We start from the raw sequence: 13237 nt of genomic DNA, 5'->3' as shown, positions 1-13237 counted from the left end.
GTAAATATGTTCTGGCTTCGTTCCGCCCACGTCTGTATCTACTGAATAGTACTGAGTTTTAGACAGTACTTTTCGCGCGCTTTTCACAAACGGTTGGCTTTTAAGAGGTATAAAAAACATTAAATTTATACAGTTTGAGTGAAAATTTTACGGCATTGCAATTTTAACATATTTTTAAAGTGCAAATTTGTGATTGTTAGAAAATGTATTTTATACCTGCTATAGTCATTCTTTTATTTATTGGTGAGTTTTGAATTAAATTTGTAGTTTGCAGTTTACACTAGTGATATAATAGAAGCAACTACATACAGTTAACAATTCATTTTACTGCATTTCTATTCAACAAGTGTTTGATTGTAAGTGCTGAAGTATCAATTGTACTAGAACAAGGGTTTGGTTTATAACCTGAAATCCATGGTTGTACCAACCAGTGGCGATCAATCCAAAACTCTTATTAAATATATCTATAATAAGTTAAAAACTAAAAAAACGTCCTTAAATATCTCGAATCAATAATTTCATATTTTGTACCTGTTGATACTGGTCTGGATATTAGATCGGAATAAAATGATTGCACTGTTATCGGTCCTTTATAATGTGAATATTTTCAAGTTATTCAGACATTCTTGAAGTCCGTTTAAATGACGTTCAAAGATTCTGTTATATACAAACAAATACAAACACACATATACAAACACTTGTAGACAAATACATAGAGCTTTGTAGAACATAACAAGGCTATTTTCGATATTAGTTTACCATTCTTTCAAAACGCTTATATTTACATAGGAAAGTTATTTGTTATCTATGTAAAACCTAAATGTCACTGCTAATATTCTTCTTTTATAGACGAGAAATAAAAAAATCAAAATTCCAGTTTGATTTTAAATATTAATGGCGAAAAAAATACTTTAATTGCGACAAAGCTACCACATTGAAATGCCTTTTCGTAAGGAAATGAAAATTGCTATGAGTATTATGCCTCTGAAAACGCTAGAATTTAGTAGCACAGAGTTTTGGTAAAGAGCCAGTTAGATTAGTTATCACTGCACCTTCTTGTGTAATAATAATTTAGATTTATTAACGGTGAAGGTTAACCCTGGCGTAGGCACCAGTTTCTGCTGTTATCGTATTTATCATGGAAAATCAAACGCAATATTAAGAAATCAACATACATATATAATAAGCATAAACAATAATAAACCAATACAAACCTCAATCAGGTCTTGAAAATGATCATGCTACGCTAAGCTGGGAATTTTTCCCTCTGCCTATTCGCTAGTAGTCTAAGTTCCAGTTACACCATGGCTGGTTGATCAACCTCATAGAATATGCTAACACGCCTTAGCAAGAGCAATTCTTTGAAAAGTCTACCAGCGGATCGGATTTGCTACCTCTCAGAAGAACCGGCGAGAAACTCAGCGTGTTTTGTCTATGGTTTAGTTCGCTTAGACGAGTTCGATGAGGGGGTAATAATGGGTACTTAAAGAGCCTAAAAGTACTGAGAGCGGATTCAGAGGATCCGATAAGACATGTTGCGGGCGACGGTGGCTTTACATCCCCATCCTGGGATGAAAACTTTTTATCACGTAGAAAATTGTCCAAATCACGAAAAAAAAATGGTAGTCCGTTGGAGCAAGGTCTGGCGAATACGAAGGGTGACGAATGGTTTCTAATTGCAACTCCTGTAGAGTCAAAACGGTTTCTCGTGCTGTATGAGGTCTCACGTTATCATAGAGCCATAATGGTGAAGATCGATTCATGAGTCGGGGCTGTTTCAATGCAAGTTTTGCTATCATTACACCTGCCGTTATTGCTTGACCAGATCGGAGAAAGCTATAGTGAATAACACCATGCTGAGACCACCAAACAGTTACCATTACGTTTTTATTGGTAAGCTTTGCTTTAGGCCACTGTTGCGGCATTTGACCTGGGGTCAGTCATTGCATTTTTCGCTTACGGTTATCGTAAAGAATCCACTTTTCATCACATGTCACAATTCGATCCAATATTCCTTCATTTCTGTATTGATTCAACAAGGCAACACAAGCTTCAACACGTGTTTCTTTCTGCAGATCAGTCAAATTATAAGGCATCCATTTTTCATATTTTATATTGATTTGACGAAAATGAGTCAATATTGTTGGTAAGGTAACGTTAAACCATGCCGCTAATTCCCTGGTAGTTTGGCTCGAACCGGCTTCCACCGTCTCTTTCAATTCATTGCTATTCACAAGTGTGGGCGGTTTTCCACGTGGTGCGTTCTTCAAATCAAAATTTCCATCACGAAACCGTTTAAACCAAAATCGCACGTTGCGTTCATTAGCAGTCCCCTCTCCAAACGCAACATTGATATTGCGAGCTGTTTCTGCAGCGTTACTTCCGCGTCGTAACTCGTATTCAAAAATCATTCGAATTTTCGAAGTATCCATCTTTCTTGTATAAGCCGAATAAGAAAAAACAACTCAAAGTGGATAATCGAATGTTGCACTTTTTTAAAAATAAGAACCTCATAGGTACCATTTGAAATTGTTCCACTCAAAAATCTCAAATCATGAAGGTTCTATATCAATTCGAAGTACCTATTACAATAGAACGGCAATTTCATACTTTAACCCCTATTATTAGGACTCAGTTATAAAGCCATGACTTGAAGTGCTTGCGCAGTATCCCTTACTTAAATTATATAACATTTTGTTTTTGTTGAGTGCGTAAGAAAAGGAAAATCGAATTATAACATTTACAACGGAACTAATATTAAAGATATACAAGTACAAGTAGGAAGACAATGAACCATTTACTTCACAAAAAATTACAAGCTTAATAATGTGTTTGACGTTTTCTGTTTAACTTTAGATATGTATGAATACAAATATTCTTCTAGTTCGACTAGTCTAGTAAATAAAGTTATAAGATCTACGAGATTACGAAGACCTTTTTAAATAGAGATGACATCACGCCTTTGATGTGGCGCATTAATTGTAAGTTAATGGTACATGCTGTCAGCTGCATGCTATTTTAATGCAAAATCAAAAGACGCAACCACTTATCCTGTTCATAATTTTCTAATAAAAATCATTATAATATTATAATAGAGTGCACAAAGGAATGCCGTAATGCCATATACCGTTGCTGTATTGAATCAAACACAACAACAAACAAAATAAATAATCTGTGTATAAATATATAAATTTAATAGTTGTTTTTAGAGTTAGCTTTGAACAATTTTTTAAAATTTTACCGTTTTGGACCTTGGCAAGCATAGAAAATACATATTGTCAGCAAGTCTGCTAAAGTATTAAATTATGAAATATTTGAAGCCATATCATAATGTACCTATTATATCATCGTATAATATAATTTTGAAACACAGAATAATTTGAACAATTATTGGTGGTGGAGCGTTTCGTGTTATTGTTCTTTCACCCTAGAAATAGTGGATGAAACACTTTAGATTACGGCATGTCTTTACTTTTAGCGAATCCGCGAATTATTCAGGACTTGAGGGAATTTTGACTTTATATCTCAAGTTGAGTTGCAGCAGCCACGTAATGATTTCGTTGGAGCTCTCTGAAGTTTATGTCATATGTCTTATAAATGCAGTACTATGACAAATGTTCTTATTCGCAAATCAGTGTCTTCAATAGGTTGAATCTAAATAATTCACACCATTCGGATACCATACGTCCCATTTTTCCACTTAAGAACTATTCTTTCACATCAATCGTGATCCGAAAGCAACTCTACTGGCCTATTTCTGCGCATTTTCCGTGCCTCATCCGCATAGCAATGCGCGTCAGTATTTTATGCAACCACTTAGATACACGTGGCTTTCTTGAGCATTTCTTCCTTGTTCTCAATCTGAAAAGTGAGAGGACTTAAAGCATTTGGGGTAAGAGCTAGAAGGATGAGGATGCAGCCGGGATTCGACTTTCCGAGCTTGAAAAATGTTAAAGCAGGGACGTGGCTCACTTTGATTAGGTACGTCGCCAATAATAATTAGCGACGAGTGCCTCCTCCTTCAGGATCCTCTTATAAATATACATACTTATAAAGAAAAAAAACATATGTTAAATGACAATGCCCTGCGACTTGGTTGCTTTGTCAAATAATAATGAAGAAATAAGTTGAATAATCAAAAGAAATATATTAAGTGTATAATCTATGATCAAAAGTGATGGTTTTGTCAAACCCAAAGATTTAATTATTGAACTACAGTATTTCTGTAGACAGTGAAAGAATTTAAAAAAAGGCATTGCCTAATGTTAGCTTGTCTAATGGATTTATTAAAACCAAACCTAATTAAGATCTATGATCTTCAATTTGGCGAGGTACGTTTGTATAATTTAGAGAATGCTGATGCCCAGAGGTAAATTTCTTAGTACGTGTTCTTAGTACATTTCCTCATACAGGAAGAGATGGAGTGGTACTATCTTAGGCCGACCTGACAAGCCAATTCTTAATGAAATATTTGCTTTTTTAATCATATATAACAATAAAAATCACAAGTTAATATTTTATTTTCGTAATACTTCTTTATTTTTCAGTGCCTAGTCATAATATTGTTAAAATGTCTACATTCGTTTTTATGTTTTCGTAGGAACTCTCGGAGCCCGTCAGCCGGACATAGACATCAACAGGTTAGTACGTTGACGCAAAATATTTTGGCACGACACCATATGTGCAGGATTGCCGATAGTTTCATCATTTCTAAATTAAAATATTTTGTGCCCACTGACTCAGTTATATTCCGTAAACCGAGTAAGCAGCATCAGACTAAGCCACATTTTTAACTGCAAATATCCAAGTGTTGTTCTATCCTATCAAAATATTTGAGTAAAGTGTGTTTACAACGAAAATACCAGTTCTACGTCATAGAGGTTTAAGCGGACTACCATATCTAACGGAACTAGGTATTTCAATCATCAAAATAGGTCAAAAGCATTATTATATTCTTGTAACAACTGTGTTACATTCAGATCCCTCGTTATGGAAAAGTAGAACTCTGCGATAATAAATTAATCTGAAATTTGTTTAAGATTTAAACTTTGTTATGATTTAAAAAAAATGCTTTCAGAATAAAACTCTTGCCAAAAGAAGATTTCCGTCACAGAACTTCATCTAGTTTTCAAACTCGTCGATCAGTTTTAGATATCGATCGCTATCGTAGAAAGTATGATCATGACGTTGGTAGCCGTGGGTTCGCCAGACAACATGCGACGATGCCATTTTTATACAATACCCCAACGACTGCCGCTACGAAGGCGCCGATCAAAATCCACAAGCCACGAGAAGACCCACGCCTCTTCTATCAATCTGATTTATATCTTCAAGAAGTTAATAGGAAAAATTTAAGCCCAGAACTATCATCAACTTATTTGGGACGAGCGGTTGTTAGAACTGGTGGTGGAAGGGACGGTTTCGCGAAGCCTATTCGGATAAAAACAAGAACAATAAACGAAATTCCCCACGGTAAGTAATTTAAATGTCTTCACAATCTAGTATTTCCTACGGTTTTTGTAATCATAATAATCATCATCATAATCATATCAAATTTTCACGTTTTAATTTGCATTGCTATTATTTTTATGTTTGTTATTTCCGACGTTTCTAATACTTCAATCTTTTTATTATTTTTTTATTGCTTAGATGGGTGGACGATCTCACAGCCCACCTGATGTTAAGTGGTTACTGGAGCCCATAGACATCCACAACGTAAATGCGCCACCCACCTTTGAGATACAAGTTCTAAGGTCTCAAGTATAGTAACGACGGCTGCCCCACCCTTCAAACCGAAACGCATTACTGCTTCACGGCACAAATAGGCAGGGTGGTGGTACCCACCCGCGCGGACTCACAAGAGGTCCTACCACCAGTAATTACGCAAATTATAATATTGCGGGTTTCATTTTTATTACACGATGTTATTCCTTCACCGTGGAAGTCAATCGTGAAGATTTGTTGAGTACGTATTTCATTTGAAAAATTGGTACCCACCTGCGGGATTCGAACACCGGTGCATCGCTCAACACGAATGCACCGGACGTCTTATCCGTTAGGCCACGACGACTACAAAAGTCTTTGTGGTCCGGACGATTAAAATATTATTCGACCTTTGCGGATGGCACTAACTACCGACAAATTTTCGATACATTATTTGTTGCCATTTACGATTCTTAAACACAAAGAATCAATTGAAAGAAAATAATAAACGCGAACTTGATTCGCTAAAAAAATCTGTATCGTAACTCTACTATACTTTGCAGATGGTTTTCATCAATATTGTCATAATTACTGTAATTTCAGATATCAGCTGCATCAAGTGTCCGCGAGATAGAACGTTGATTGCTAAGGTTGGCGTCAGTAGAGTGATGTTGCAGCCTCCTCGCTTACAGACATGTTCCGGAAGAAAAGCACCTCGAGATTTTAAATTCGTTACCAAGTACGGACCTAAGCTTGGTACTTTAATAGAAAGCGGTGTATACATTATGATCGGTCATATCGTGTACCAAAATCAAGTTAGTGTTCCGTTTTGCAATAAATAAGGAATAATTAAAAAATTTAAACACTGTAATAAATAAATAAATGTTGTTCTAGATATTGAGGGCTTGTAAAGTGCAAATTCACGTGGTGACTCAGTTTTGTCAAGTTCCAAAATATTTAAATATAAACTGCGACAGAAACCAAAATAGAACGTGCAGTTTTACGTGTCGTGATCCCACTACTGAGCCTACCGGTGCTAATAGTCTCACATGCCGTGATGATTTGAAATGGAATGGCCATTTGCCTTCTTGTAATGGTACGTATGTAGATCTATGGCTACTTATGCCTACAATTTACAAGACTAACGTACTATAGCTACTCTTCAGAGATGAGTAACGCAGATTTGTAAGTGATCTCATAGCCACCAGGTTATCCGAACCCATAGAGACCGCGAAAGAAATAACAGTACCTACAGATTTTAAAAAGATACAGGCGCTTAAGCATATTTTTTTCAAATATTATTACATATATTTAATTCGTGTACTTTTTGTTTTATCTTTCACCATGAAGTATTTTGAAAATATTGCACTTTTTATGAACAATAAATTATTCAATTAAAATGAAGATTTGGAATCTAATCGTTCAATTAGCGGTGTCTAAACGGAAACATGGTTTTTATTTTTTATTTTTAGTTAGGATTTTTTTAATGGAATTAATTACTGGTAATTATATAAATGGTAATAAAAACTGGTAATGGCGTAATTACTGGTGATAGAACCTCTTCTGAGTCCGCACGGGTAGGTAACACTACCCTGCCTATTTCCGCCGTGAAGCAGTCATGCGTTTCGGTTTGAAGGGTGGGGCAGCCGTTGTAACTATAGTGAGATCTTAGAACTTATATCTCAAGGTGGGTGGCGCATTTACGTTGTAGATGTCTATCGGCTCCAGTAACCACTTAACACCAGGTGAGCTGTGAGCTCGTTCACACATCTAAGCAATAAAAAAAATATACTGAAATTCATTAAGATGCTTAAGTTTATGATTAAAATGTAAAGAAGTGGATATATGTGTACAATTGTAGATACCATCGAAAACAACTTCCTGCGGAAGTCGGGTACAAACCTTATTCCGAAATTTAAATGACATTAACATTTTTTTTGATAAATTGATGGATCTAAAATCGATGAATTTGAATCGGTACAGCTGAATAAGTGATGCTTTATTTTGCAGTTCGTTCATGGTGTAAACCGCCGTTTCCACCATCTCACGGCCGCATCAGCTGCAATGGAGCAACAGTATCAAGCGGCCGAGGTCTCAAGGGGGGATCGACATGTAAATTAAAATGTGACAAAGGATGGCGTAAAAGCTCTCATTCTGTAACAAAATGTCATCGTGGTAGTTGGACGCATGAACTGTCATGTCAGAACAAGAACAGAAAACGATAAATACTAAAATAAAAGATACATCTATTTATTATATACTAGCGGCCCGCTTCGGCTCCGCTCGGGTCTTTAACAAAAATTTCAATGATATTTGACGTTGTTTCATTTTTTAAATGAAAGAACACATTGCGGTATAACTATAATAGTTAGACATATGCTGTCGCGACACTTTTTGAAATGTCGTTGTACATTATTTTATTCTATCATCAATAGTTTTCGCAGGGCGCGCGATGTAAAGAATATTTTATGTAATTTTTTACACCTTGGGTTACATTATTGGAGTTTTATTATTTCCCCAATTTAAAAAAAAAAATAATAATAGCTTATGTCACTCAGGAATAGTGTAACTTCCAAACAGTGAAAGAATTTTTCAAATCGGTTCAATAGTTTCGGAGCCTATTCAATACAAACAAACAAATCTTTCCTCTTTATAATATTATAAGTTAATAAGTACAAGTATAGATTACATATGTATATTTACGTGAGTGATTTGTTAAATTGCGATATTATTGAGTAATATTCCCCAAGAACATGACATTAAGTTAATATCAACACGTAGGTAAGCTATGATTTTAAAATGAAGTGTGTTTATATGAAAGTTATACTAAGCGTTCCATATCCACGGTAGTCGGTAGGCACTATATCATTTCATTCCCTGCCACGGAGCAACTGTGAGTTTGAAATGACAGCCCTTGTTTTAGAAGCTGTCTTACCTGTAGGGACTCTTTTGAAACGTTATTTGCAAAAGGACAACTCACTTGAGTGTCCAAGAAAAACTATTGCTGATTGGATTCCAGAACCTTCACAAAAAATATCTCTGGAAACGCACTTTCGATGAGTGCTACTAGTACGCACTCTAAGTGGATCCATACGGTAATAAAACAAAGGAAACCAGTCCCTCCGTATTGTTTTTTAATACATTAAAAACGATCCGTGAGATTAGGATTAGCGGCAACTCAAACTTCAAACGTCTTGGGTTAGGAGTTCAACACCAGCATCATAGGTAATAAACTTATTGGCATACTGAAATATTGGTATATAATAATAACCCATTGATAATACACTTAATAAATTATTAAACATAAATGTAGATCGGTTCTTCTTTTTTCAGTATGGCTTTTGCGATGCTATTGTTGCCAGTATCGAGTTTATCAAAATTTTCCATTTTTATATTATTACTAGGTATTATTATATATATTTACTGGCAGCAGGACATCTTATGAGCCCGCACAGATGGGTAACACCTTCCTGCCTATTTCTGCCGTGAAGCAGTAATTCGTTTTGGTTTGAAGGGTGGGGCAGCCGTTATACTGCAAAGCGGAGAATTAGAAGTAATCTCTCAAAATAGGCAGTGGCATTGACGAGGTTCATGAATATGGGCTGCGGTGATCTCTTAAAACCAGGTGGGTTCGTTCACCCATTTTTGCAATAAAGAATATTTAAATAAGTGCGTGCGTTATAATTATAGTAAAATTTCAGATGATGAATATTAGATTAAAATTCCACGTGTTTTTGTCAGCATTAGAAATTATTAATTAAATTTTTTTTTTAAATAAAAATTTAGAAAAGAGTGTTTATGAAATATTTTTATGTTATGTTTTATGAAAAATAGTATATTAAATTCTCAAATGACGAGTGGCAAATTAAAAGGCCACATGCTATTTAATTTTGTAAATATTAAAATTTCCTAACCTTCAAACAAATTAACATAAAAAATTGTAAATTAACAAAAAGATAACAATTAAATTACTTACTCTGAACAACTGTTTAGTATAGGATATTTACAATTTTATCACAAATTGTTTATATATAAATTTAACTCACTGTTTACACTGTCTATACATGCTAATGATAATATATATATAAATAGAAAATATCTGCGTTTACAAGCTGTTATGCGACAGAATTACCATCTAAAAGTCTAGTGTTTAACACGTATTTAACTACTAAATGAATATATCAACCAATAGCGTGTATTTTTTCTCGATCTCCCTTTCTCTCTCACTCTTTCTCAATCGGTCTCGATCGATCTCCCCTTCTTCTTGAATAACAACGTCCTACATTTTCGTGTCACTAATATTATTATTAAATTATTGCGTTTCATCCGTAAAAATGTTACCCTCATGGGCGCAAAGAATTTTCACTTCAATCTATACTTACATATTCCGTTTTATGAAAAATGATATGGAGGATGATACGGAATGAGATGAATCAACTTCAGATTTATATGACTCCGTAATCAGTAGGGATGAAATCCTCCTCCAAAAATCATGGAATAGAATGAGATGAAATGAAATGAAATAGTCTCAGTAAAGTGGTTGTTATTTACTATGGAGGGTAGAGGTAAGGAGAACCGTCTCATATGGGAGAAGATTGAAAAAGTGTCCCACTTTCAGCACTAAATATCAGTTCAAAAATCCTGCAGAATGGCGCAAGCATAGGCACAGGGTATGATATGAATTGAGCCGTTATCTGATTGCAGTATGCTGAGTTGGGAAATTTAATATATTTAATGACTAGAGTAGTCAGGTAGCGACAGTGTAATTAATAGCAGATTTTAACGGACACTTTTTCACACAGAAACGGGTCTCCTTACCTCTACCCTCCATAGATGAAACGAAGAAATCATGTCCAGCGGCTCTATTTCATTTTCCACACACGTTTCACAATTATGCACTTTCAAAGATACTCAACAGTTAATAAACTAAATTAATAATTAAAAAACTAAATATATTAAACGTAAAGAAGCACCAAATTAACAAATCCAACAAATTAAAGGGAAAGGGCTGCTCCTCGCGTTCCCGCCAGAAAGTCGGCTAGTGTGATTCGTCTATTTGACAGGCAAATAAATTTTGTTCATACAGCCAAACTTCACGGAAAAGGGTTGAAGCCATGTCTGAATTCTATAATTATTGTTCTCAATTAAAATATATTATTTTTTTACTAAAATTAAACCAGGTAAGATGATATATCATTGTATGTGAGAGAAAATGAAATTAGATTTCAGTAAATAAAAGATGAAAAATGGCTTGGCATTAAATTAAGACCACGGTTTGATTAAGAATTTTGTTGTTCGAGGCAGTTCATATCCGTTAAGTTTAGATAATAACGTTTAGATAATAACGCTTAAGTTTCTGTAGTATTTAAGAACAGGCTTGGAAAAGTTTTGGATGACCTCTATAAATGCAGTTTAATTTTAGGCAATATGGGTACCTCTTTTTCTGTCTGGCAATAATGTATTATTTTATTAGTGTTTTAAAATTCGAACTGCATTTGACATTAGCGGCCGTTAAATGTTTTTGAGATTTTATTTGTAACAGTCGTAAAATGTTATTTTATTACTAGAATAATTAATTATGTTTCATTGGATGTAGTATAATTACAAAAGTTATTTCTGAAGCTCTTTATTGGACGATATTAATAATAAAATGGGAAGTAATTCAAGTAAACCAACCGACACCTCTTTGGTACTAAAAACTGAATTAGAACTTGGTAACTCGGACCCTCGATCTCCAACACCTGAAATAACACGGACTCCTTTGCAAGTAAGTTTTCTCCGATTGATTCATCTAAGCGTGTTATTTGAAAATAGACCTAATCCAAGAACACGCAACGAATGTACATACCATGTAAATATAGTACGCAATTTAACTTTATATCCATAAAACTATAATCTTAAACAGTAGCGATTTTGTGAAATTAAAAAGAAATTAATAAATATAATAGAAATTAATTAGTATAAGTCAATGTATAAAAATATTTTTTAGGGAAAAAATGGCGCTAAACATAACATAACAAAAAATATAGACCTCAGAAAGACGTTTGAATCTACAAACGGAGATGAAAAATTGATACACAATAACCCCATTCTATCTGCTGTTATAAAAAACCATTTACAATCATATGATCCCCGATCTCCAACTCAAGATTTTGAACGAACTCCAATTATTATATCTTCGAAAATTAATGATTTGACAAATGACACTGAAAATTTAAGACTAATAAGTGATAGTTGTACAAGTCCTGTTACTAGTAAAGATAAAGATAATAGTTGTGAAACATATATGGAAGCAAAAGAATTCAGTCCTGATTTGATTGCTCCAAAAAATTTGTGTAACGGGTTTTTGGACTCGACTTTCAATGATACCCTTCAAGATAATGAAGAACCACTGGGCTCATCAACTGCCTCCAAAGAAACCCTGGAAGCCAACAAGTCTATTGAGAATAAACCAACTAAGCTGTTAGAAACTAACCTTGATTGTAATGAAGTTTGTGATATAGAATTTAATAGTAAGAGAAACAGCATGCCAAATCCAGATTCCACCGAAGTCAATGATAGTAGAGAACAATGTATGCCAGTATTTAAAATTTTGGAATATGATCCTCGCTCTCCTTCTATAGGAATTGAAAGGACTCCATTAGTTGTGCCTAAAATAGATGACAATGACAGTGTGGACAATGTCGAAGAAATGTCTGATGATACCCTTCTGAAAGTTTTGCAAAAGAGTAATGTGGAAATTGGACATGGTGCAGAAGCACAAACAAATTCAGATGGATTATTGGTTTATGAGGATGAGTCTACAGACTTACAAAATACTCCAAAAAAGTCAAAATCTTCCAGTAATGATGGTTCGAGAACACCATTATCATGTATGAAAAACAAAGCAGATACCGGTCATACAAGATCAAAATCAGCAAACACAGTTTTTGATCCAAAAGGAAGTGACATAAAGCATTGTAAAAAAATGTCTCTTATTCCAAGACTGAAGTCTTTATCAAAACAGTCTAAAATACTGCCAGCAGGTAGTAGTATATCTTTGAAAAATATTTCAAAAGCCATCATTAGTGGTGACTGTGAAAATACACCACCACACTCACATCGTGATAGATGGGATAAAGATAGCAGTGTTGTACTATGAAATATTGACATAATTTCAATTTGCATCCTACTAAAGAAATGATTACAATATACAAATAGTGAATATGGTTTATACTTTTTTAATAATTATTTTGTTCCAATAGATATTAAACTAATTTGCTGCTATACTTCTTTTGTACAGTGCGGTAATTTTAAGGTAGTACTATACTGCTTGCAAGAAGAAATTTAGTTTATTATCTTTTGTTAGGTAACTATATTTTTGACAATTCAGTTATATTTACAATACATCTATAGAAGGTAAAACTATAAAACGCGTACTAATTTGATATGACTATGAATAAATAATCTAATGGGGTTTTTGTTTACTTTGCCCAATATTTTTATACTTTTTTGTTTTTGGGTTGACACTCCCATTGTTGATCTGCTGCACATC

The 13237-nt window shown here is 34.3% G+C and overlaps 2 protein-coding genes across 2 annotated transcripts; both read left to right on the top strand.

Annotated features, from left to right (window-relative positions):
- Nucleotides 1–62: 62 nt before the first annotated feature.
- LOC114242112 (uncharacterized) lies at nucleotides 63–9894 on the top strand. The gene is made up of 6 exons (XM_089727637.1): nucleotides 63–243; nucleotides 4601–4640; nucleotides 5078–5472; nucleotides 6307–6518; nucleotides 6598–6799; nucleotides 7714–9894. Exons 1-6 carry the CDS (start codon nucleotides 204–206, stop codon nucleotides 7926–7928), a joined length of 1104 nt encoding a protein of 367 aa, XP_089583763.1. The 5' UTR covers nucleotides 63–203; the 3' UTR covers nucleotides 7929–9894.
- A 151-nt stretch (nucleotides 9895–10045) lies between these two features.
- Nucleotides 10046–13158, top strand: LOC114242111 (uncharacterized). Its single transcript, XM_028173143.2, has 2 exons — nucleotides 10046–11470; nucleotides 11693–13158. The coding sequence occupies exons 1-2, from the start codon at nucleotides 11354–11356 to the stop codon at nucleotides 12842–12844; spliced, it is 1269 nt and encodes a 422-aa protein (XP_028028944.2). The 5' UTR covers nucleotides 10046–11353; the 3' UTR covers nucleotides 12845–13158.
- The last annotated feature ends 79 nt before the right edge of the window (nucleotides 13159–13237 follow it).

Source organism: Bombyx mandarina, chromosome 05 (genome assembly GCF_030267445.1).
Source record: "Bombyx mandarina strain Sakado chromosome 05, ASM3026744v2".
NCBI classification, from domain to species: domain Eukaryota; kingdom Metazoa; phylum Arthropoda; class Insecta; order Lepidoptera; family Bombycidae; genus Bombyx; species Bombyx mandarina.
This window is presented reverse-complemented; position numbering and strand designations above follow the sequence as displayed.

Bases quoted from the DNA above. Each gene is read 5' to 3' on its own strand.
- LOC114242112 (XM_089727637.1), top strand. From the start codon at position 204: ATGTATTTTATACCTGCTATAGTCATTCTTTTATTTATTG. The intron at 5,473-6,306 runs GTAAGTAATTTA...CTGTAATTTCAG, and splicing joins AATAAACGAAATTCCCCACG to ATATCAGCTGCATCAAGTGT. The intron at 6,800-7,713 runs GTACGTATGTAG...TTTATTTTGCAG, and splicing joins CCATTTGCCTTCTTGTAATG to TTCGTTCATGGTGTAAACCG.
- LOC114242111 (XM_028173143.2), top strand. From the start codon at position 11,354: ATGGGAAGTAATTCAAGTAAACCAACCGACACCTCTTTGGTACTAAAA. The intron at 11,471-11,692 runs GTAAGTTTTCTC...AATATTTTTTAG, and splicing joins TAACACGGACTCCTTTGCAA to GGAAAAAATGGCGCTAAACA.